The sequence below is a fragment of the Nannospalax galili genome, unplaced genomic scaffold, assembly GCF_000622305.1.
Source record: "Nannospalax galili isolate Female #2095 unplaced genomic scaffold, S.galili_v1.0 scaffold553, whole genome shotgun sequence".
Lineage (NCBI taxonomy): Eukaryota > Metazoa > Chordata > Mammalia > Rodentia > Spalacidae > Nannospalax > Nannospalax galili.
Window position 1 is genome coordinate 3,576,639 of NW_008336313.1, and position 25,578 is coordinate 3,602,216.

Sequence of the window (25,578 nt, forward strand, 5' to 3'; positions counted from 1 at the left end):
TCGATTACAGCTAGATGAGGAACAGCTGACCCTCCTAAAACAAAGACCTCTAGATAGGCTGACTAGATTCACCACAGGGGCAAGTAGTGGGGAATGGCTGGGGGTGCCGACAACACAGCAGACAGTAGCAGGGATATCAGAGTATAAGGGCTCTAGTGGGGGGAGGGAGGCTATGGGAGGGTGCTACCTGGGAAGTGGGTGTAAAAATAAATTTTAAAAAAATAGTAAAGACATAAAAACAACCTAATGGAAACAACCTAATGTACATCTCTATCCTTACAACATTAATGTAATTGTGATCCTACCTTGTCACCAACATTTTCACAGTGCTTCAGATCAAATGGGAGTGTTAGATCACTGTACATTTTTAATTCCCTGTTAAAAGTTGAGCAAAACAAAATACTTGAATGGCATCACCTTCAAAAATCTGAAATGCTAGCCAAGTAGAGAAGATGGGAATAAAAGCCCCAAGTTAAGGAAGCTATTGTTCATTCAGAGGCAAGTTCTTTGACCTACCACGTAGCATTAGGTTACAAACTGCAATTATATTTGAAGTATATTTTCAAAGCTACTGCCAGTGATTATGATTATAAAGCAAATTTAAAAATCTATTTTTAAATTTGATTTCTAGATAACATAGAAAAGTGGCCCAAACTGTAGTCTGAGTTACTGTGTTACTCAACCCCCCCCCTCCCCTGCCCAAATCAGAAAGGCAAGTTTCCACAGGTCCCTGTGATCTATGGTCACTGTGAATATGTTAACAGCCCATTAACGCTGAATCTAGAGCATATCTTGAAGTGAACCTTGTTGTTATCTGCCAGCATCAGTATCTCCCAGCAAGGTGTTCCTAAAAGGAGACATGGTTTACAGTAAAGGAAACTTTGATTTCACATGACAGTCTCAGTTTCTTGCTGTGGCCCTTATAAAAAGCTATTCTAATCTATTATCCCCTTACCAAGGAAAAGAAACAAGATTTTTCATTTTTGTTGAAAGGAAAGACAAAAACAACTGTAAAGAGTAACTACTTTAAAATTATTGGTTTCTTGGGACTGGAGAGATGGCTCAACCTTTAAGAGCACTGGCTGCTCTTACAGAGGACCTGGGTTGGACTCCCAGCACCCACAAGGTGGCTAACAACCATCTGTAACTCCAGTTCCAGGGGATCCAACTCCCTCTTCAGACCTCCGCAGGCACTGCACAGCATGGGTGCACTTATATACAGTGCAGGTAATATACTTACACACACAAAAATTAAAAATAACAAAACATTAAAAAAAATTTAAAAAACTGGTTTCGGTATCCCTCCCACCTAATCAGTCGACCTTCGCTACATGTGGGGGAGGGGCAAAGGATATATAAGCCAGAACACCAAGAGGCACCTCTCTCACCATTTTGTGTGGCTGCTGGGAGGTCACAGGATCTGTATCTGAGTGTGGACTTTACATGCTGTAAATGTGGGGGCACCCCCTCTTCTGTAAATAAACCACTACCCTATACTCTGTTAAAAATAAAGTGATTTTAAAAAAAAATGAGTGTCCATAGAATGAATTTTTGGCAGGAGAAACCTTGGCACTTAACAATTTTCTCCCTTTGCAAATGCATACAATGTCTAAGGTCTTGGTGAACTTATAGTCTACTGCAGAGAAACAAAAGTAGCAGCTCCTCATGTCTGACTCTGCCACACTTCCTCACATTTGTTTCTTCAGTTCTGATATCTTGGGGTGGGCGGGGGGTATTCGTAATTAATTTATTAAGTTAAAATATAGAAAAATGGGTTTTATCATGGGTTCTTCATACATATGTGTCATTATAATTCGTTCTTAGTCATTCTCCCCCACTGCCCCACATGCCCTCTCGCCCCACTTGCTGGTTTCCTCTCTGTCCCAGTTGGTTCTCCATTGACACTTTCTAATTCATGTATTTCCCACCTCCCTTAAGATCTCTTCCTTTCCTTTCATGATCCCCGTCCCAGATTCATGACTTACAAACACACATATAAATATACATAGATATACATATATGATTTTTAGTTTCCTCATTGGGAGCAGAAAATGTGTGATATTTGTCTTTCTGAGACAAGCTTATTCAGTTCAATGGAAATTGAAATAATTTTCAGTTGCATCTATTTTCTGCAAATGTCATGATTTCATTTTTTATAATTTTTTTTTATATTTTGTGTGTATGAGTGTATTGCCTGCATGTAGGTAGGTGTACCTGTGCTGTGCAATGCCCACAGAGGTTTGAAAAGAGCATATGATCCCCTGGAACTGGAGTTAAGGATGGTTGTTAGCTGCCATGTGGGTGCTGGGAATCAAACCCGGGTCCTCTGCAAGAGCAGCCAGTGTTCTTAACTGCTGAACCGTCTCTCCGTCCATTTTTGTGTCCACATAAAATTCATTGTGCATATGTGCACATTTTTTTTTATCACTGATTAGTTGATGAACATCTATTGACTCCATTTCTTGGTTATTTTGAGTAGTGCAGCTATAAACATGGACGTACAGGTACCTCTGTGCATGTTGACTTCAAGTCCTTCCAGGATATACCTGAGAGTCATATGATTGAGTCACGTGGTAATTCTGGTTTTCTTTTGGTGGTTTTCTTCTGTGCTGCTTTGTTTTGTTTTCCAGGAACCTCCATCCTGACTTCCACAGTGGCTACACAAGTTTATATTTCCACAAGCAGTGAAGGTTCCTCTTTCCCGACATTCTCATGGGGACTTGTTGTCCTTTGTTTTCTTCTTTGGATATTTTATTTATTATTATTTATTTTGTGTGTATAAGTCTATTGCCTGCATTATGTAAGTGCACCCGTGTCATGTAATGCCCATGGAGGGCAGAGGAGAGCATCAGATCCCCTGGAACTAGAGTTACAGATGGTTGTTAGCTGCCATGTGGGTGCTGGGAATCAAACCCCAGGCCTCTGAAGAACAGTCAGTGCTCTTAATTGCTGAGTCACCTCTCCAGCCCTGTCCTTCATTTTCTTGATTATACACCTTCTGAGTGGGATCAGATAGAATCTCAAAACAATTTTAATTTGCATTTCCTAATGGGTGAGGATGCTTGAATGTTTTTCATTTAAAAATATTTTATTTTTATTTTATGTGTATGAGTGTTATGCCTGCATGTATGTAAGTGTACCCATGTCATGAAGCACCTGTGGAGGACAGAAGAGGGCACTGGATCCCCTGGAACTGGAGTTATGGTTGTTAGCCAACATGTGGGTGCTGGGAATCGAACCTGAGTCCTCTGCAAGAGTAGCTAGTGCTCTTACCGACTGAGCCATCTCTCCAGCCTTATGGGTGTGTATTCTGTTTAATGCTTTGGTGATTTAGTTTCTTGCTCACATTCTCCCAGTTTTGGCTACTTGGAGCTCCTTCAGGTGTGTGCTGGCATCCTCCTCCAGCTCTCCCATGCATCTCTTCTTGGGCACTTCCTTATGTATAGCATCACAGGATGCCCAAAGTCCATTGTTGATTTCCCCTTCTTCAATCCCTGAATCAAGCTCTTCTCTAAGGAATGTTGGCTCCTTCCGTGGGAGAATGGCATAGCCAGACCAAGATCTAGGTGCCAGGTGTGCACACTGCCACTGGCCTTGCTCCTTCCTGGGTCTCTCTGACCAGAGCTGGGGATTACAGTCTTGTATGAGAGGATCTCGGCATTTTGAGCAAGGATGAGCTGTGTGTGAGAATGATGGTGGGCACATGAGATGAGATCACCTTAGTTTGTGTGGGACGGGGTTGCCTCATTTGATGCAATTCTCGGGACCTCTCCTTGTCATGAATCAGTGTTGACTGTGAGGCCATGCACTGACACAGCGATGCACACTGATGCAATTTCTGTATCTGCACACCTGGACGGAGGAGTAGGAAAACTATGAGTTGATGCCGGTGTCTCTACTGACCAACAGCGTCAGGCTCAGGGACTTTCTGCACCTTCTCCAACTGATTTGTCAGATGAGTTTATTTACCTCTAGCATGCACTGTGACAGCTTTACAAAGTCTGCTAAGCCACACCCATTAGAAACACATCCGCTGGGCTGGGGAGATGGCTCAGTTGGTTGGGTACTTTGTGAGCACAAGGACCTGAGTTCACTGTGAAGTTCAAAGTAATTCCCTTGGAAATTGTAAAGATTGGCTCCCACATGTGAACTTGTGGAAAAGGTGGCATCAGGCACAGGATCCTTCCTATCTCAGACATGTGGCCCATAGTGGAGTGAGAGACATGGGTGGCAGGCAGGCCCTAAACTGAGAACTATTGGAAACTGATTAATACTGGGTGAGGGAGAGTATGCCTTATGATCTCTGAACGGGCTGGCTAGACTCCAGTGGCTGGATTTGCACTGAAACACATCTGGGTACAAATGCTTGACTGGATGGGATGTAACATGTATGGCAGAATGCACGAGGTCTGGTCAAGGGGTGTAGGGGCAAAGATGGGGGAGGGGATCTAAATTTGATTAGGTACTGCCGTATGAAATGCACAAAAACTCAAAAAAAAAATTTTTAAATACTCCCTAACGATTTTCTGCTTTTTGTTGGAATCAGTATTAACTCCATTTTCTATCTCTAATTATATTCATTTGGCCTTCTCTCTTTCTCTTGGTCAGTTTGACTACAGCATTGACAGTCCTAATTATTTTTTCAAAGAATAAACTCCTTCTTTGCTCAATTGTATATACTGTTCTTTCAGTCTCCATTTCACTCATTTCTACCCTGATCTTTATTATTTCCTGTCAGCTACTCTTTGGAGGGTTGAACTGTTCTTGTTTTTCCTAGAGCCTTTAAGTGTATCATTAGGTGATTTACTTGAAAGCTTTCTGATCTTTTAATGGAAGTTCTCCTAGCCATAAACTCTCCTCTTAAAACTGTCCTACACATATCCCAAAAGTTCTGCTAAACTGTATTTTCATTTTCAGTTCATTCCAGGAACTTTTTAACTTCCTCTCTGATTTCTTCAATGACTCACTGGTCATTTAAGAGTGCATTGATCTGTTTCCATGTGCTTGTGTAGTTTCTGTACTTTTTCTTGCTACTGATTTCTAGTTTTGTGATAAATACAAGAGATTATTTCAATTCAATTGCATTTAGTAAGATTTCATTTGTGGCCTCCAATGCAGTCTATTTTATAGAAAAAGGTTCCATGGGCTGCTGGGAAGAATATACGTTCTGTTTCTGTTGGATGGAATGAATATTCTGTATACATCTGGGAAGTCCATTTGATCTATGGTTTATTTTAACTCTAGTGTTTATTTGCTTATTTTCAGTTTGGATGACTTATCTAGAGATGAGTGGGGTACTGATAATTCATTATTATTGCATAGGATATGATTTTTTTTTTGTCTTTTTGAAACAGGGTCTCCCTGTAGCCCCAGCTGTCCTGGAACTATGTAGACCAGGCTGGCCTTGAACTCACAGAGATCTGCCTGCCTCTGCCTCCCAAGTGCGCCACCACACCCGGCTAGGATCTGATCTTTTATATCCATTATTTTACATCAACTTTTATATCTTTTTTAAAATGAAATTGGAAATCCCAATGTTTGGTTCATATATACTTAATGACTGTTATATATTCTTGATGAGTTGTTCCATTTACTAATATGTAGTGCCCTCTTTCTCTCTTCTAATTTGGGCTTGAAGTTTACTTAATCAACTATTAGAATACTGACACCAGCTTGTTTTGAGTTTCCATTCACTTGATAGATTACTTTTCATCCTTTGATTATCTGTCAGTGTCTTGGTCAATAAATTGCGTTTCTTAGAGAAAACAAAGTTAGATATAGTTTTAATTCACCATTACCTTTTATCTTTTTTATTTATTATTTTTATTTTATGTGTACGAGTGTATTGTCTGCATGTATGTAAGTCCATCCATGTTGTGCAATGCCGCGGAGGTCAGAAGAGGGCTTCAGATTCCCCTGGAACTGGAGTTAAGGACGGTTCCACGGCCATGTGGGTACTGAGAATTGAACCCAGGTCCTCTGCAAGAGCAGTCAGTGCTCTTAACCACTGAGCCATCTCTCCAGCCCCTCACCACTACGTTTTAAATAACCATTACCTTTATGGTAATTATTGAAAGGCATCTATTAATTCCTGTAATTTTGCTGATTTTTTTGGCTGGTTGGATTGCTGTTTTATTTATCTTTTCCCACTATCGATAGCAGAGATTTGCTGGGTTAATGTATTGGACATGACGGATTACTTCCCAGCTCTTGAATCAGCTATTTCACTTGTGAAGCCATTCTAGTATTTATGAAATAAAATTAATATGAGTGCTGGAGAGATGGTTAATTAAGAGCACTGGCTGCTCTTGCAGAGGTCCCGAGTTTGGTTCCCAGCAGCCCCATGACAGCTAACAGTCATCTGTAACTCCAGTTCCAGGGGGATCCTATGCCCTTTTGTGGCCTCTGTGGGCACTGCACACAGGTGGTGCACTTACATACATGTAGTCAAACACTCATACACATAAAATAAAAATAAATAAACCTTTTTTGGGAAACTGTTATGAATTTTTATAAAATAGACACAGCAAACACATTTCTCTGAAAACTACCAGTAACTAAGGAGACAATTTCTACAGAATTCAGAAAAACTAAACACTAAAACTGTAAGCCATTTCACAAATAAATTCACTATGAGGTCATCCACTTCCTACTTAAAAGATAGCTGTAAATTTCTGAAACCTAAGACTACTTATGCAATCACTTGAAAAAATAATTCTCCTCTCTTTCACTGTGACTTCATAGAAATAGAATGACACATGTCAAAGGGGTGATCATGCCAGTCATTTTAGTTAGTGATGGAGACCACAGAGGGACTGCCTTATGTGATAGCTCACATTCAGGTAAACGCAACTGAATTGCACTTGACAAAGTACACATTTTTGGAAAAACAAGCAAATATAGCATGGGCTCAAGGCCTCCAAGACATCCGCTCTTCTTTTAACACCACAGTTTTTCCTGCTGGACTTCAGATTCTTGGCTCTGGAGCAGCTGCTGTGTTCACAGAAGAGCCTGCCTTTACCACCATCTTTGAACCAAAGGCAGGATGCACCTGTGCTTGAGTCATAAGCAGATGCTTTTCAAACTACCTGGCCTAAAACACCAAAACCAAGTAAAGAACATTTGTCTTTTTGCCACTTAAAATGACTGGTCTACAAATTCCAGTAGGTGGAGACTCATAGCCGATAACTGGGACAGAAGATAAAAATGGGAAATTTATAATCTCCAAAAATAACTGCTAATAAATATTTTATTATTGTTTTTATGTGTGAGTGTATTGCCTGCATGAGTGTAAGTGCACCCGTGTTGTGCAATTTCCCTTAGAGATCAGAAAACAGTGTCAGATCATCTGGAACTGGAGTTAAGGATGGTTCGTAGCCACAATGTGGGTGCTGGGAATCGAACCCAGGTCCTCTGCAAGAGCAGTCAATGCTCTTAACCAGTTGAGCCATCTCTCCAGCCCCATTTTCAAGTTTTTAAAGTCATTCCAGTTGGCAATTTTCTCAATGAGTCTGCAGACAATAGAAGTCTCTCTCAGCAAACAGATAAGGATGGGTCCATTTTCTCTGAGGAAGCAAAAACTTTCTCTTCTTGATTTCAGATGGCCTTGTACAGAATGACTCTTCCATCCCGGCTCCTGTGACTATCACTCAAAAGGTGATTTTGATTAAAAACTTTTCTAAAGGAGTCACAGTTATGGGTTGTTTATTCCACAGTGACCTTGTTTGTTATAATGACAAGCTCTTCCTTTGGTTTTAAAAAGTCTTACTTGAATTATTTGGAATTATATTGACTAAAGAGGGACAAAGAAATAAGATTCTAGACAGAAAAAGCATTAATGATTATATAATAAACATATTACCCAAATCACACAGAGGAATAACCGGGCAACATGTTCCCCTTTCTTTCAGACTATATGCCTGTCCATACCTGCAGTATCTTCCTGCCTGAATCAACAGGAAAAGGAAAGAGGAAACCTAACAGAGAAGGATGTTGTATAAAAAAAAAAAATACACGCCGCCAGATGTGGTGGCACATACCTTTAATCCAAGCCCTTGGGAGGCAAGTGGATACCTGTGAGATCATGGCCAGCCTGGTCTACTTAGTGAGTTCCAGGACAGCTGAGGCTACAGAGAGACTCTGTCTCAAACAAAAAACAAGTAACAACAAAAAACACATACAAAGGAACCACTATCTCTAATGTACACAAATGCAAAAGGAAATGCGTGTGGCAGAGAGTACATAGTCCACTTCGGCATTTCCAACAAATCAGGTAGTAGAAACAGCCAAATTAACTTCATTGGTACTTACAGATCATATAGAAGATGGATCTTAAAGTGGTAATTCTTGAAGGGATTCCTAAATAATGGTTCCATATAGCAGATGAACAGTGTCAAGTCCCCTTTCATCCAGCACTGTATGTTCCAGTTTATGCCTGAATTAAAAATAAAGTACATTAAACCTGGGAAGCATCCTGAACAACCCAATGAAAGAGAACAGTCAAAAGGAATTGAGCAGTGTTCTGACACAACTTCCCCACCTATTCTGAGAGAAAAAAAGACCGGGCTCTGCTAGGGAGATGTCTGTAAGAGTCATCATTACCTTTGGCCTTCAGTTCAGTAACTTCAGATCTCTTTATTTTTACGTCCAAGAATTAAATTCAGTTATTGCTTCTCAAACTTGTCTTTAATCTCAAACTACATAAACAGGACAAAAGATTCACCTGTCTTAATTCACTGTTATTGTTCAGGAGAAAACAATACATCAGATATGTGTCTGCCTTTACAAATAAGGCACATGGTTCATATCGACTATGACACAGGTCTTAAAATTCGTCAGTGTAATATCATAGGACTCTAATAAAATATGAGAGCATATTTCATTCATACTAAGTACCAGATAATGATGATCATTTATGATAATTTTTATTTATAAGGCAGGAATAGCAACAAATTAAAAACTTACTAATGGCTGGGCCTGAAGAGATGGCTCAGCAGTTAAGGGTACTGACTGCTCTTACAGAGGACTTAGGTTCCATTCCCAACACCCACATGGCAGTCAACTGTCTGTAACTCCAGCTCCAGGGGAACCAACACCTTCTTCTGACCTCTGCAGGCACTGCATGACACAGGTACACTTACAGACATGCAGGCAGTACACTCAAACACATAAAATAAAAATAATAAATAATATATTTTTAATTACTGACAAGGTAGACAGATGACTCAGCAGTTAAGAGAGTTCCTAGTCTTTCAGAGGACCCAAATTTGGTTCCATGGCAAGCAGTTCACAGGCACTTGTAACTCCTGCTCTAAGAGATCAAATACCCTCTTTTGGCCTTTGAAGGCACCCCCACACATTGCCATACATTTCACACACACACACACAGACAGATAAAAATAAATCTTTTAAAAATTATGACTAACAGTGAAGTGTAGTGGCGCATGCCTTTAATCTCAGCACTCAGGAGGCAGAAGCAGGTGGATCTCTATGAGTTCAAAGCCAGCCTGGTCTACATAGTTAATTCCAAGCCAGCTGGGGCTACAGGGACACCTTGTCTTAAAAAGACCAAAAAATAGTTGTGACTGACAAGACAAAAATAAAGTAAGACAGCACTGACCTATTTCCCCAAATGAGAACTGTTTCTAGCTAATGTATCATTATGAAGGAAAAACCTACTTGGAAGAATAATAAATTGAAAACTTTGGTGACCACCACTTACCCTCCTCATTTTAGTTACAAAAGCTTAAATTCACTTAAAAATCAACTAGTTAGTCATTTGTAATATAAAATTAAAATACATAGCATCACAATCATTTCCCCTTCCTAAATAAAGAATGTGCTGACATTTTTTATTATTTCATGACTCACCACCAAGACCCTATTCATTCTTAGCATATTTAATTTTTTAAAATTTATGTGTATGCGTGTGTGCCTGAGTGAGTATATGTGCACCGTGTGCAGGCAACTGCCCATGGAGGCCAGAGGGGGAGTAAGATATCCTGGAACTGGACTTCCATGCAGTTATGAGCTGCCTAATGTGGGTGCTAGGAACCAAACCCAAGTCCTCTACAAGAGCAACAAGTTAGCTCTGTCAGAAACACCAACTCTACTACATGGGCTCTTGTTTCATTATTTACAGACACAGTAAATACCCCACATAGCCAGGCATCATAGCACACCTTCCTATACGGCATGTTCCAGGTTAACTAGGGGCACATAGTGAGACCTTGTCTCAAAAAGAAAATAAAAGTGCTTTTTTGATTTCAAGAAAATTTAGACTACAAAAAGTGTACTTACAGGTAAAAAAGAGTTCCCTTAATTATGTTTTTATAGGATATAAAATGCTTTGGGGCTTATTAATTACATGGTGAATTCTAATTTTAGTACTAATATAAAAAGATATATAATATATAAGAACATGCTAATCACATCCGTAACAAATCTATTTCATACAAGTTTCAGAGAATTAAAATACTTTGATCAACTCAGTCAGAAGATAATATTGATGCTTTGTACCTTAAACACTTACCTCTTTGCTGAAAAACTAAAGACTTTACTGTTGAAGCAAATGTTTTCCCTCCAGTGTTGTCTGCGGGTACAGAGCAGTTTTCGCCTTGCTCATTCCCAAAGCAACAGTGGAAAACTGTTTTAGATAACTCAGAAGTGTAGGTGCCACTTGAATTAAACGTAGCTTTGACGACGGCATCATACTCCCCACTCGAATCTGAGGAGTTCTTTGAGATTCCAGCAGGCGAGAGAAAGGCACCGTCAGTTATATTTGGTGGTATGCAAAACAACTTAAACCTCCAGGGAGAAAGTGGAGATGCCAGGTTAAGTGCAGTTATCACATAGAGAAATTCTGATGGGACGGTAAAAAGACATAGAGAACAAGTCATCATTTTGACCAAGACTTGAGTAGAAAGCACTGAGACTGATGGTGTAGTGCTCAGTGACACCCCTCAAAATACTGAGTGCCTAATGAATAGCCCTGAGCTTCTATGTGCAGTGTATTATGCCTGAAAGGGTGATATATTTACTGAAATTCATGCATCGTTTTTCTCATTAATCTAACATTTTATTTCAATAAAAGGAAATTAATACCAATTCTCTTCCTTTTGTAATAAGATTATTCTAACTTCCAGAATAAATAAGAAATATCTGGATGTGAAATTATATAAATCACTCTTCATATTCATTAGAGAGAGTCACAGCAAAATAGTAATACTGTTTTCACTGAACACTTTTGAAGTGACAAGTTTGCCTTGGACAGTTTCTTGAACCTGCCCAGGATCCTCCAGATGTATGACATCACACAGGACATGCCCCATGCACTCCCCAGGAAATGGTGCAGAACCACAGACTTCTTCCAGGACCCGGCTACTACAGGGTAAATCATCACTTTCTACACCTAAAACTAAGGTCACTCATAAAATGTTGTACCAAAAAAAAAAAAGCCTCACTTTTAACCTTACCTTTAAATACACACTTTTCGGAAATAATTGATCCTCCACAATTCTACTTTTTACAAATTATCCAAATAAGCCAACAAATTTCTCACCATTTATACCCAGTAATGAAGAATGGGAATTCCGAGAGTGGTGTATGGATTTGTATGGAATGAGAGTTTTGGGAGATGTGCAGTAAATGTAACAAAGTGTAAAGAAACAGAAGCATCCAGAACATTCTTTACTATCTGAATGGATGGACAAATTATTAAGTCTCAGGAGTAATACTGAGTTCAAAAAACTAAAAAACATCAAGCCATGAAGAGACACAGAGGAATCATAGATGCATGTTATGAAGAAGCCACTGAAAGGATGCAGATTGTGACTCTACAAAGAATGGTGGTTGCCAAGATTTAAGGAGAAAGGAAGGATAGAAAGCAGTACCTATAGGACAAGCACGCAGGGACACTGTTCTGCCTGGTCCTATAGTGTGGGGAAATGTCACTGTGTATTTGTCAAAAGCCACAGGATGTTTAAGTGTAAGCCTTAATGTGAACCATAGACTTTGGATGATAATCAAGTGCTCATGAAGGTCCATCAGTTGTAACAAATGACCATTCTGGTGGGGAGTTTAGATAATGGAAGAGGGTAAGATGTGTGGAGGAAGGAGGTACATGGAAATCTCTGTAATATCCTCTCAATTTAATGTGAATCTAAAATTTATTTAGGAAACAAAGTCTACTTAAAATGTAAGAAAGCAGAATTTTTTTTAAAAAATCAGTTTGTAATGATATTTTATTACAGAAGTGAGATAATATGTAAATGACATAAGTAATGATTGGTAATAATTTAATTTATAAATATTTATATACTATACATTAATATAAATATATGAAAAGGGGGATGGAAAGATGGCTCAGTGGTTAAGAGCACTGGTTGCTCTTGCAGAGGACCCACTCAATTCCCAGCACCCACACAGAGGCTAACAACTATCTGTAACTCCAGTTCCAGGGAATCCAACTCCCTCTTCTGACCTCTTCTGACCTCTACAGGCATTGCACTACATGGGTGTACATACACACATGTAGGCAATATACTTATACACATAAAATAAAATAATAAATATTTTTTAATATATATGAAGAATGTAAGGCAAAAAATATTAATGACACACATGCCTATGATGCTAGCACTAGGCAAGAGGACCGTGAGTTTGAGTCTAGCCTGGGCTTAATAATGAGTTCTAAATCTGCCTAGCCTTTGAGCCTATCATAAAAGAAACAGGAGCCAGGCGTGATGGCGCACACCTTTGGTCCCAGCACTCAGGAGGCAGAGGTAGGTGGATGTCATGAGATCTAGGCCAGCCTGGTCTACATAGAGAGTTCCAGGTCAGCTGGGGCTACAAAGAGACTCTGCCTCAAAAAGACAGACAAAAGGAAGGGAGGGAGGGAGGGAGGAGGGAGGGAGGGGAAGAACAAAGGGGAAGAACAGAGGGGAAGAATGCTGGAGATACAGCTCAGTGGTAGAACACTAGCCTAACATGGGTGAGGTTCTGGGTTCAATCCCCAGCACCACAAAAGAAAAAAGGAAATAAAGGAGAGACGGAGGGAGGAAAGAAGAAAGGGAAAGAAAAGAAAAAAGAAAGCAAAGCGTATAATCATTTTATTGCATGCATAAAAAGCATTGACAAAATGCAACATCCTTTCACAATAAGACTCTCAACAAATTAGGGAAGAGAAAAAATGTACCTCTACACAGTGAGGCCTGTATACAGCAAACACAGGTGACAGCATATGGAATGAGGAAAAGTGAAATCCCTTCCCGAAAGGCAAAGACACCCAATCCCCCATTCCTGCTCAAAACAGCACTACAGGAAGTCATAGCAGACAAGAGAAATAAGCGAAAACATACACAAACTGGAAAGGACGTAGTTAAATTGTCCCTGTTTACAGATGTCGTGATCTTGTATACTGAAAACCCTAAAAACTATAATAAACAACCTAGAAATAATTCAGGAAACTTGGAGAATTAAAAAAAAAAATCTATATACAAAAACCACCAAAATGTCTGGCAAAACAGAAAAAATATATTTTAAAATAAATTTTAAAAACACCTATAGAACACTTGTAGTTCCAGCTATTCAGGAGGCTGACACAGGAGGATGACTTGAATCATCAGTTTCAGGAACCAAGAAAACATTGGAGAACTCTGCCTCAAAAGAGGAGGAAAAGGAACAGAAAGGGGGGGGGGAGTGTTGGATCTTCCCCATTTATAACAACTGCGATTTTTTAAATGTGATTGAGGAAGGGAAAGATTTCTATCCTGACAAATATAAAACTAATGAAAGAAATTAAAGACAACACAAGTAAATGGAAGAATGTTCTGTTTGTCAACCAAAAGAATATTTTTAAAGTGTCTACTATGCAAATCAAAATGTAGATTCAATGAAATCCATAGCAAAATGTCAATAACATCTTTATAGAACAGAAAAAAAAATGACTAAAGTTCATATGAAACCACAGAAGGCCCCGAAAAACTAAGGAGCCCATCTCAGGAACAAAGCTCATCTCAAAACATACTTCCAAGTTATAGAAACTATAACAACGTAGTGTTGACAGAAAAACAGAGACCTGGATCAATGGAACACAGCATGAACTACAGACATAAATCTGTATTTCTAGAACCAACTAAACTTCAACAGAACAGCCAGAAACATTCTTTGGAGAATGAACAGTCTTTTTAGTAAAGGGTTCTGGGGAAAACTGGATATTCATAAGAAAAATAATAAAACGATGCCCTCATCTTTCATCATATACAAAAACAACTTAAAATGAATCAATGGTCTATCAATAGAAGGCCTGTAACCATGGTGTGACTGCAGTAAAATGGGAAACGCTGACATTGGGCTGGAATGACATTTTGAAAAAGACTCCCTAAATTAGAGCCAATTAAAGCAAAACTAGGCAACATTATGTCAAACTGTAGATTTTTCACAGCAAAGTAAATAGTCAACAGAGGTAAGAGTCTACCTTCAGGCTAGACTACAGAATGGAATAAAATATCTGTAAACTCTACATCTAATAAGGGGTTAATATCCTAAATAAACAAGAGACCACATGCCCATTCAGCATTCATTGGAGTCAGTAGATTTAAAAAAAAAGAAATAAGAACTAGAAAAAGAAGACATGAACTTCAAAAGGAAATGTGTTATATATTGGAGCTGGAGGAGGATTGTGGGAATTGTGTATGACAAAGTTATGTTGTATACATGTATAAATTTTCAAAGAGAAACCCGATTTTCAAATGTTCAAAAGATGTTAACAGACTTTTCCCAGAAAAAGATATACAATTGGTCAACAAGTGGGAAAAAAATTTGTCAACCTTACTAATTATCAGGTAAATATAAATCAAAATCACAGCCAGATATCACCCTGTTCCTGTTAGAAAGACCATTATCAAAAAGACAAATGCTAACTAGGCATGGTGGCACACACCTTTAATCCCAGCACTCTGGAGGCAGAGGCAGGCAAATCTCTGTGAGATGAAGGCCAGTCTGGTCTACATAGCGAATTCCAGGCAAGCTGGGACTACAGAAATACCTGTCTCAAAACAAACATACAAAAAAGTTCCTCTTTAGAAATTAATCTACAGAAATATTTGTCCAAATATACTAAAATACATGCATATGAATTTTCTAATGCAACATTATTTATTAAAGAAAATGTCTATCAATTCAAATTTGGTCAAAATTAATAATTAAATTTAAATTAATAATTTAATATACATTCATGCAATGCACTATCATATGGCCATATACTAGTAAGTACATAAGCAGATATGGGTAAGAAACATTGTCATGATAAACTACAAACTTGTTAATGGAAAAAGAAACACACAGAACAAAATGTACAGGCCAATTTTATTTTCACTACTATAGATAGTGTATTATGGTGTGTGGGGTATAAGAGCGTGTGTGTGTGTGTGTGTGTGAGTATGCATGTATTATGGTGTGTGTGATGTGTGCATATGACTGTGTGCATGCATGAGCACTCATGTGTATGTTAAAATTAGTCAATTAAAAAAAAAACTCTGTGTTAAAAGTCTTAGAGGGAATTGGACTGGAGGGAACATGCCTCAACATAATTAAAGCTATATGCAACAAACCCACAGGGAACATCATTCTAAATGAAGAAAAACAGGAAGCATTTCCATTAAAATTAGGAACCAGACAAGGCTGTCCACTATCTCCACTCTTTTTTAATATAGTGCTTGAAACTCTTGCTAGAACAATAAGACAAGAGAAGGAAATTAAAGAAGTACTAATTGGAAAAGAAGAGGTCAAGTTATCTCTATTTGCAGATGATATGTTATACATATTATACATAAGAGATCCTAAAAGTCCACCAGAAAACTCCTAGAAATGATTAACACTTTCAGCAAAGTGGCAGCTTACAAAATCTATCTGACAAAATCAGTCACCTTTCTATATACCAATAACAAGGAATTAGAGAAGGAGCCCAGGGAAAGCCTCCCATTCACAATAGCCTCAGAAAAATCTAGGAAAAAAACTTGACCAAAGACATTAAAAACCTCTTCAAGGAACATTTTAAATCTTTGAAGAAAGAGATTGAGGAAGACACCAGGAGATGGAAGGACCTCCCAGTCTCATGAATTGCAACAATTAATATTGTGAAAATGACCATCCTACCAAAAACAATCTATAGATTCAATGTAATCCCAATCAAAATCCCCATGACATTCTTCACAGAATTATTAAAAGAAATCCTAAAATTCATATGGAATCACAAAAGACCCCACATAGCCAAAGCCACCCTGAGCACAAAGAGCAATGCTGGGGGATTACCATACTAGATCTCAAACTATGTTACAAAGCTATAGTCATTTAAAAAAAAAGCATGGTACTGGCACAAATACAGAACATAGATCAATAGAACATAATTGAAGACCCAAATATGAGTACATGCAATTTCAGTCACCTGATATTTGACAAAGGTGCCAAGAACACACACAGGAGGAAAGACAGCATTTTATAACAAATAGTGCTGGCAAAACTGGATCTCCACCTGTAGGAGTATGAAACTAGACCCTTATCTTTCACCCTGCACAAAAGTCAACTCCAAACAGACCAAACCTCAATGTGAAACCTGAGACTCTGAAACTGTTAGAAAAAAACATAAGCAGTACCCTACAAGATATAGGTGTAGGAAAGGATTTTCTAAGTCTGACATCAGTTGCTCAGGAATTAAGGTCAATAATAAACAAGTGGAACCTCACATAATTAAAAAGCTTCTGTACAGCAAAAGAAACAACCAAGAAAGTAAAGAGAAAACCCACAGAGTGGGAGAAAGTCTTCACATCTGTCAGAGAATTGATAGTAATAATATATAAAGAATTCAAAAAACAGGAGTCAAGAAAAAAATGACCCAATTAAAAGATAGGCTGTGGATCTGAACAGAGAGTTCTCAAAAGAAGAAATAAAGATGGCTAGGAAACATCTTACTTAGAAAGTGTTCAACATCCTTAGTAATTAGGAAAATGCAAGTTAAAACTATTTTAAGATTTTATCTTATCCCAATTAGACTGGCTAAGATCAAGAGAACAAATGATATCAAATGCTGGAGAGGATGTGGGGAAAGGGGAACACTCATTCACTGCTGATGGAACTGTAAACTCGTGCTACCACTACCAAGTCAGTGTGGAGAACTCTTAAAAATTAAAAATGAACCTACCATATGATCCAGTTATGCCACTCCTTGGCATATACCCAAAGGACTCATCTTCTTTCAGAGATATTTGTATATTCATGTTTGTTGCTGCTCTTTTCAGAATAGCTAAGAGATAGAAGCAACCTAAGTGGCCTCCCTCATTTCTGGATATTAGCACCAAATCCTTATATGTGAGTACATACCCTAATATAATTGCAGGAGCCAGGAAAATGGAAAGGAATCTGGGAGGTAAAAGGAAAGAAAGAACCTAAGAGAGAGGAATAGTAGGAGTCAGGTGTCACCAAGGGGGAAATGGGTAAAATGGAGGTATTTAACTGGGAGGGAAGAAGGGGGGGTTATACAAGGAAACATGAAGGTAAGAGGGAAGAAGGAGCTCAAGAGATGGGGGCCATAGGAGAAAGGTATTATCAAGGGTGAAATGGGGAAAATGGGGGTAAATTAACTGGGGAGGAAGGAAGAAGGTTAGACATGGAGAGAAGAGAGATAAATAATGCTTAACTGGTGCAAAACCAGAGGGAAATGTATTGGCTCAAAACCTTGCTGAAAAATTGCACATACATTGTCTCTACATGCATGTATACGTACAGCTGAAGGCTATATAACAAGAAGCAGTGCCCGAAAGGAGAAACTTTCCTTTGAGTTGTTGGCCAGGGTAGTCCAAGAGACTCCCAAAACCACACAGGCTATTGCCACAGCCCTTGATTGCCTCCCAGAACTTGAAGGTAAAACCCTATTGCTAAAAACAGGACATACTTCAGACACAGGACTCGGAGCAATGGAGCTGGAACTGACCTGGAAGTCACCTCCCTGAAGGCTAGCTCTCACAGTTTTGGAGGACACTATGTAAGCTGCTAAGGGAGAACATCAGTCAGCTGTCCAACACCAGCTTTAAGGCCTAATAACCACAACAAAAGCCAGTAGAGCAACACAATATTGTTGCAATAGTGGCACTCTTATCTTGGGGGTGATCAACAGCTACCTAATTGGACTTAAAGCCTGCTCAGTGGCACTGTAAACATAGCCAAATACACATGGTTGGAGAGGTCATAGATCTTAGAGAAAATCCTAAGGCCATGTTATCCCTAGATAAATGTAATTTCTTACTACATAAGAAACATGGACCCTTATATTTACAGACAAGTATCCCAGTCACCACTCATCAAAGAAGCTTCTTTTGCAATAGACGGAGACTATTACAGAGTTCCATAACTGGTCACACACAGAGATTGTCTGTGAACTGCCCAAGCCTAAGTGACACATCTACATTAGAACCTCTACACCTAAGGCTCATGGAACATAGCGGAACAAAGGGTAGAGAGAATACTACTGTATCTCTCAGCTCTCATGAACGAAGCTCCCTCATGCGACAGAGGGCAATGAACATAAAAAACACACAAAAAATAAAATAAAACACACAAGCAAAAAATTGCATGTACCTTTTCTATTTCCTTTTATGTTTAAATTTCCTTTTTAACTGGTTTCATCTTTTGTATCAGTCTTTCTATAGCTTTCATTTTATTATGCTTTATATTTTTGTAAAGATACCCTATATATTACACATCATTATACTGAATTATAGACTTTCGGTATATTTAAATTTCCACTTTAGCATTTTATTCTCTCTATTCATAACCTAAGGTATGTTTTAAATTCCTAGAGTGTTAATTTTTACTTTCTGTCTTCTCTCATCAATACATTTGAGTTTTGAAAATCTGAATTTTCCTTTTTATAGAATTCATGACAAAGTATCTCTGCTGTTCTCTAATTTCTAGTTTTACATTTTATTTTAAATATCAGTTATGTGTGCATTTTTGAAAATATTCATTTCCTAAATACATTTAAAAATAAAATTTCAAAATGTGAATAAAAAATCTCTCAGTGCAAAATCTCTTCATTACACATTAAAATAGTAAATAACTTACCCCAATGTAACAAGACCACATAGAATTTCTGAAAAATCATCTTATTTCAGAGACCTGGACCTGAAAAACAAAAATCGAAATCAAAGCAACAGAGAAAAACTCATATATACCAGCTCTCTATGAAAATACAAAAGGAAAATTATTACAAGCCTTCAGTGTTCTGTTATACTGGATTAATATCAGAGAATCATTTCACATTACGGTACATAGATTTATTGCTGTGTACATGCTGTCTTGCATAGTTAAAAGATAAGTCATAGGATTTAAAAAAAAAATCACTCAGTGTTTCCTCCTGCCACACAACAGGGCAAATATCACAGGATAAGGCTGAATTTTCAACCAAACAAGTATTCTGGCCTCTGTGGGCATTGCACCCATAGGTGAACTTACATGCATGCAGGCAAAATACTAATACATATAAAATAAAAATAAACCCAAAAATATTTAAACTATTCATTTCAGGACTGGGGAGATGGGTCAGCGGGCCACACTTGCTGCACAAGCATAAGGACCTAGGTTCAAATCCCCAGCCCCCACATAAAATGCAGAGCATGGCTGTATGAGCCTATAATCCTGGCACTATGGAGGGTAGAAACAGAAGGATCACAGAGCCTGCTGGCTGCCATTCTAGCTCCAGGTTCACGGAGAGACACTGCCTCAAAAGAATAAGACAAAGAGTGATAGAGCAGTCCATCCAGCATCCTACGGTCTCTGCATGCATGTAACTACAACACACAACACACACACACACACACACACACACACACACACACCACAGATACATACACAGAGAAAAAGAGCTTTCAACCTCCCCAGTAAAGACTAGAAACATTTTCAAGGAAAACAAGCAAATTCTTATTATTTTTATAATAAATTACCATAGAATAACTAGTATTTATCTTTGGGCAGTGAAGGCATCTGGGTCTACTTCCAAAGTAAACTGATACATGCATTCTAAGAAAACAAACCTTATAAACCAAAAATGTATCAGCTTAATTCTATTTGATGTATAATTCTGCTTTTCAGAAATAATAGATTTATCAAGTCTATGGACCTCTTATATTTCATATATTCTCTGTAGTTCTTGTTTTTTAACTTTTTTAAATTATCTTATGTGTATGAGTATTCTATTTGCATGTATGTAAGGGCACCATGTGCATACAATGCCCGCAGAGGCCAGTAGAGGGCATCTGATCCTTAACTGGAGTTAAGGATGGTTGTTAGTCACCATGTGCATGCTGGGAACAGAACCTGGATCCTCTGCAAGAGCAGTCCATGCTCTTAACCACTGAGCCATCTCTCCAGTCCTTATTCTCTGTAATTATTTCAAATCACTTCACCTCTGAATCAGATTCAGCAGGGGAGCCCTTTGTCCAGGGCTTTCAAACTGACCCCTGCAGCTGGCAAACTATTGCGCAGAAAGCACATTAGAACTATCCTGTGTTTGTTAGCTTCCTGTTTGACAACATGGCATTGCTATATGCAATGAAATAAATTCAACAAAACCAGAAAAGAGCACAAAATGCTCCTCATGCATTGTTGACTTGTGAATGTCGTATATATGTGTGTGTATCTATGGTGTGTGTGTGTGTGTGTGTGTGTGTGTGTGTGTACGTACATGTGAAGTGTGTGTGGGGGAACTATGTGTGGGTGTGTTCATGTGTCTGGTGTGTGTGGTATGTGCCTATGGGTGCATATTCACATGGGTGTGCATACATATGGAGGCCCAAGGTTGACCTCATGTATCTTCCTCAATTGTTGTCCACCTTTATTTTTTTGAGACAGAGTATCTCGCCAAACCTGAAGCTCATCAATTCAGCTTGGCTAGCTGGCCAGTCAGCTCCGGTGTCCACCTGTGCATAGCCCCTCAGCTCTGGGTTTGCAGGACTGTCCACCACCTCCTGGCCTTTCCACACTGGTTCTGAGAATCCAAACTCAGCTCTTTGTGCTTATGCAGCAGTCCCTTTACCACTATGCCATCTCCCAAGCCCCATATTTGGGTTTTTAAAATAAAATATTTTTAACTATTCTAAGGAAGAGAGTAGGTACTTGTAAATATTTTTAACTAAATTAACATAGACGATAAACATTCCCATATTTTTTAATTAACACTTTTTTAAGTCATTTGGGAGTTTAGACATAGAAAACGCTATGTTGAAATACAAAGTTTGAAGAAATATTTATGAAGAACACGTAAGGCTCGTCATAGTCTGCTCTGAACAGCAGATGCTCAGTCCATCATCTTCCCTGCAGAGTGCGCCAGACACCGACGCACAGTGAACTCAGCTAGTTTGTCCTTGACTGTAAACTAAAGAGACTGTGTTCTATTGAATGGTCATGTTATGAGTTTTCAGAGGAAAACCAGACTGTTGGATTTGTACAACCAACCAATATTTTGCATTTTTATCTATCAAACACACAAATATAAAATGAAAGTCTCTGTCTGTGTTTGAATGAGTGGTTAGACTGAAAAAAAATCATTTAGAACTTGCTCCAGTGATCTGGAGAAGTCTGAGGCTGGAGAGGCTGATGAGGAAGGAAAGCAAATCCACTGACAGTCCATTTGCTTTGCTGAATAACTCAGGGAGCTCCATCTGCTGCCAATGCTTTCACACTTTCCACTAAAAAAAAATCTATCTCATACTTAAATAACAGCATTTAAGCATTTTAAATTATATTTAAATTTAAATTTATATTACATTATTAAATCATATTTAAATTAGAAATGAAAACATTATTTTTCAAGTGTCAAAATTTTAACAAAATACATATAGCCTGGTCTATTCCTAGAGATCCTGTCATGTTAAGTCTGCCTCCTTTTATTTCTTCACTAAAAATAGAAATTTGTCATGTGGTTTCCATCAAGCAGCTGTTAAAGACGAGCTATTTTAGGTTATTTTTTAAGTTAAAAAAAAAAAAGAAAGAAGACTTCTTTACAGGCATGGTGAAACATGCCTACAGTCCTGGCACTTAGAAGGGCAGAGGGAGATGACCACGGGATCAAGGCCAGCCTGAGCTACATAGTGAGTCTCAGGCTAGCCAGAGCTACATTGTAAAGTCCTATCTCAAAACAAAAAAAAAAAAATCCTCCATCATGTTGGCATAAGCATTTACTACTCTGAAACCCTAACCTCAAGTGTTTTAATTCCTACCTCAGTGAGAGACCCTGCCTCAGTAAAGTGGAGAATTACTGAGGAGGATACTCAAGGTGAACTTTCGGCCTCCATACACACACACAAGTGCACATGAACCCACACACATGTACATCCACACACACATGGGAACATACACATATGCCATATGCCATATGCTATATGCCATACAAACACACACACACACACACACACACACACCACCACCACCACCACCACCACCACCACCACCACCATACGCATACATACACATGCAAAAATAAATTCCTGGGGCTAGAAAGATGGTTCAGTGGTTAAGAGTACATACGGCTCTTGCAAAAGAGCCAAGTTTGGTTCCCAGCACCCATGTTGGGCAGCTCACAACCACCTACAACTCCAGCTCTAGGGGATCCAATGCTCTCTTCTGACCTATCTGGGCACCTTCACTCTCATGCAGATAACCACACATACACACACATACTCATAATTAAAAGTACAAATAAATCCTTTTTAAAAAGGGAACCAAGTCTTTAAAAAATAATTCCTTAACTAAAACATTTATCCTTTTCATATAAGAATTACACGGTTTAAATTTTAAAACAGGCACCAGCACAATTACTCAGTGAGTAAAGGCACTTACTGCCAAGTCTGATGACCTGAGTTGGATCCCCAAGATCCACATGGTGGAAGGAGAGAACTGACTCCCAGAAGTTATCCTCTGACTTCCATATGTGCACTACAGGCACCCATGCACACATGTACACATACATACATATACACACATGCAAATAAATAAACAAATAAATAAATGTAATTAAATTTTTTAATTCAAAAGAATTCTAACTTAATTTTAAGTAAGTATAAAACTCTAAATGAAGAAAAATATTATAAAATGGTTAAATAGGTATCTTAATCACATAAAAATGATGGTATTTCTTAAACATCTGTGATGTCCAAGATTTTTAAAAGTCAACTATTTAGAAAGAGTGGGTCAGAGACATTATATTTGTTTAAAAATCATCAAAAGTTCCACAAGATGGACCTTTAGCTGCCCCTACCCCTGAAGAATGGGGAGGAATGAAAAGCCATAGTAAGTACTGTGAGAGAGTCCAAAACTCAGCCCACAGGTAGCAGTAAGGGGTAACAGGAAGTCCTGCACAAGAACTGATTTGCAAGCTTGGAATATGTTAGTCAAAATACCAGAAAGTCATAAGTCCCAAGGACTTCTTTTTATAGACTATTCTTTTACATTCTATTGGTTTTATAAGAAAGTTGATTTACCCCCAAATCATGCGTATGACCTGTAGCATTGTTCAGAAAAAACAAAGGTCACTATAGAAACACTTAGATATCTCCTAGACAGGAGATATCTCACACACACGCATCACATATGTATGTGCATCACATATGTACCTCTCTCACACACACATCACATATGTATGTGCATGATTTACCTCCTAGACACCAGCCAGTTTGGCTCAGAAATTCTGTTGATGCACAGAGAATACAATTGTTCGATTATCTCACATTTCTAGTTTCTTAATTCTCATAGACAGACACCCAAATAACAGCTGTTGGTTAAAGCAAAATGAGAAAACATAATTCTGAGAAAAACTAAGCTGTCCTAAGCCTTCATGAAACAGACATTTGGTAACAGCTGTTCTTAAACATGACTTCACATTTTTAAAGCCTATTATAATACCATTACAGAAGCTCCTGAGAAGCTCTCTGTTTGGCTCAAATTGTCACAATGTTCCCATAAACTTTGTAGAAACTCTTAATCCAGCAGCAAGACATGCTCACTTATTTGTGCTTATGTGTGCATCCTCATTCTCATTCATTCTCTCTCTCTCTTTCTCCTCTCTCTCCCTCAATCTCTCTCCATCCCTCCCACCTTCCTTCTTCCCTCCTATCCTCTTTCAGTCATTTACTATTACCACATTTACCCTAAATAATTTTTTAATTTCTTAGCACATTCTACATTAGTTTACCATTTTGTGGCTTATAGTAATTGGTGATATAATAGTGGTTTTTAATAATTGTATGCCATGGTTGACTTCAGGTGTCAATTTGACTCATCTGGGACAGGGGAACCTCAACTGGGGAATTTCCTCTATCAGATTGGTTTGTGGCCATGTTCGGGGGGCATTTTCTTAATTGTTGAATGATGCAGGAAGACCCAGCTCACTGTGGGTGGTGCCACCCTGGGTAGCTTGTCCTGTATTATATAAGAAAGACTGAGCACAGGCCAGAGGAGCAAACCAGTAAAGAGTATTCCTCCATCCATGGTCCCTGTTTCAGTTCCTGCCCCAGATTCCTGCCCTGCTTAAATGCCTAGCTTCCTTCAATGATCCTCCTGTGATCAGGATTTGTAAGCCAAATAAACCCTTTCCTCCTCAAGTTGCTTTTGGTCAGTTTTTTTTAATCACAGCAATGGAAACCTAACTGGGACAGTATATTTCTGTATCTTGTATGCTTTGATGTAGCCCCTGGCTTTAGCACTTTCTTTTGTTCTAAATGATAATGGAGCGTGAGCACTCAAGAATAGGTTACTCCCTAATATTCCCAAATAAAACTCAAAGAGAAACCCAAACCAGTGGATACATAAATCATAACACAGAAAGCAAAGCAACATAAGTTCTCCAAAAGATCCTATCTCCTCAACTATGAATGCAAAGATACCAAAGTGCCAAAATACTGGATAAAGGGCTCACAAGTTTTCTATTAAGTACTATCAACAAACCGGGGCCTGATGGTACACGACTTTAATCCCAGCACTTGGGAGGCAGAGTCAGGCAAATATCTGTGAGATTGAAGCCAGCTTGGTCTACATAGCAAGCTCCAGGTCAGCTGAGGCTATAGAGAAACCCTGTCTCAAAAAGACAAACAAAAGTCAATGACATCAGAGAAGATATAAGCAAACCAGTGAATGAAGGAATGCAATCCATCCAGGGCCTTAAGAATGCCAGCAGGATGGAGAAAATCTTCAAATGGAAGAGAAGTTCCATAAGGAAACTGGGCTGTGAAAATAAATAGAAATACCAGTAATGAAAAACTCAGTGAATCGAATAAAAACAGTCAAAAGCATCACCAAAAGGCTCAGCCAACTTTGAGGCCTATACTAATCAGATCTGAGGGACTTAAAGGACAGTTTTGCCCCTTGCTCTCCAAGGTCGACTAAGTTCCAGGGGACTATGGAACATCTCTCAAAATGTCCTGTAACTGTGGTGAGTCACCTGTCCTCTTGTTCAGGGAGGACATGGAGTCCTCACTAGATGGACTTGAACCAGTGTCTGGTCTACAAAGAGGAGGGTCAACACAGAGGAAACAT

At 38.7% G+C, this 25,578-nt stretch overlaps 1 protein-coding gene across 1 annotated transcript in view; it reads right to left on the reverse strand.

Annotated features, from left to right (window-relative positions):
* The window catches only part of Lepr (leptin receptor), a 106,996-nt gene that overhangs the window by 67,069 nt on the left and 14,349 nt on the right, over positions 1-25,578 (reverse strand). Inside the window, exons 2-4 of the mRNA XM_008831089.2 lie at positions 19,117-19,176; positions 10,532-10,861; positions 8,311-8,434 (exon numbers count right to left, since the gene is read on the reverse strand). Coding sequence (XP_008829311.1) covers positions 8,311-8,434; positions 10,532-10,861; positions 19,117-19,156 — 494 coding nt within the window. The 5' untranslated portion in view covers positions 19,157-19,176. The remainder of the gene's footprint in view (positions 1-8,310; positions 8,435-10,531; positions 10,862-19,116; positions 19,177-25,578) is intronic.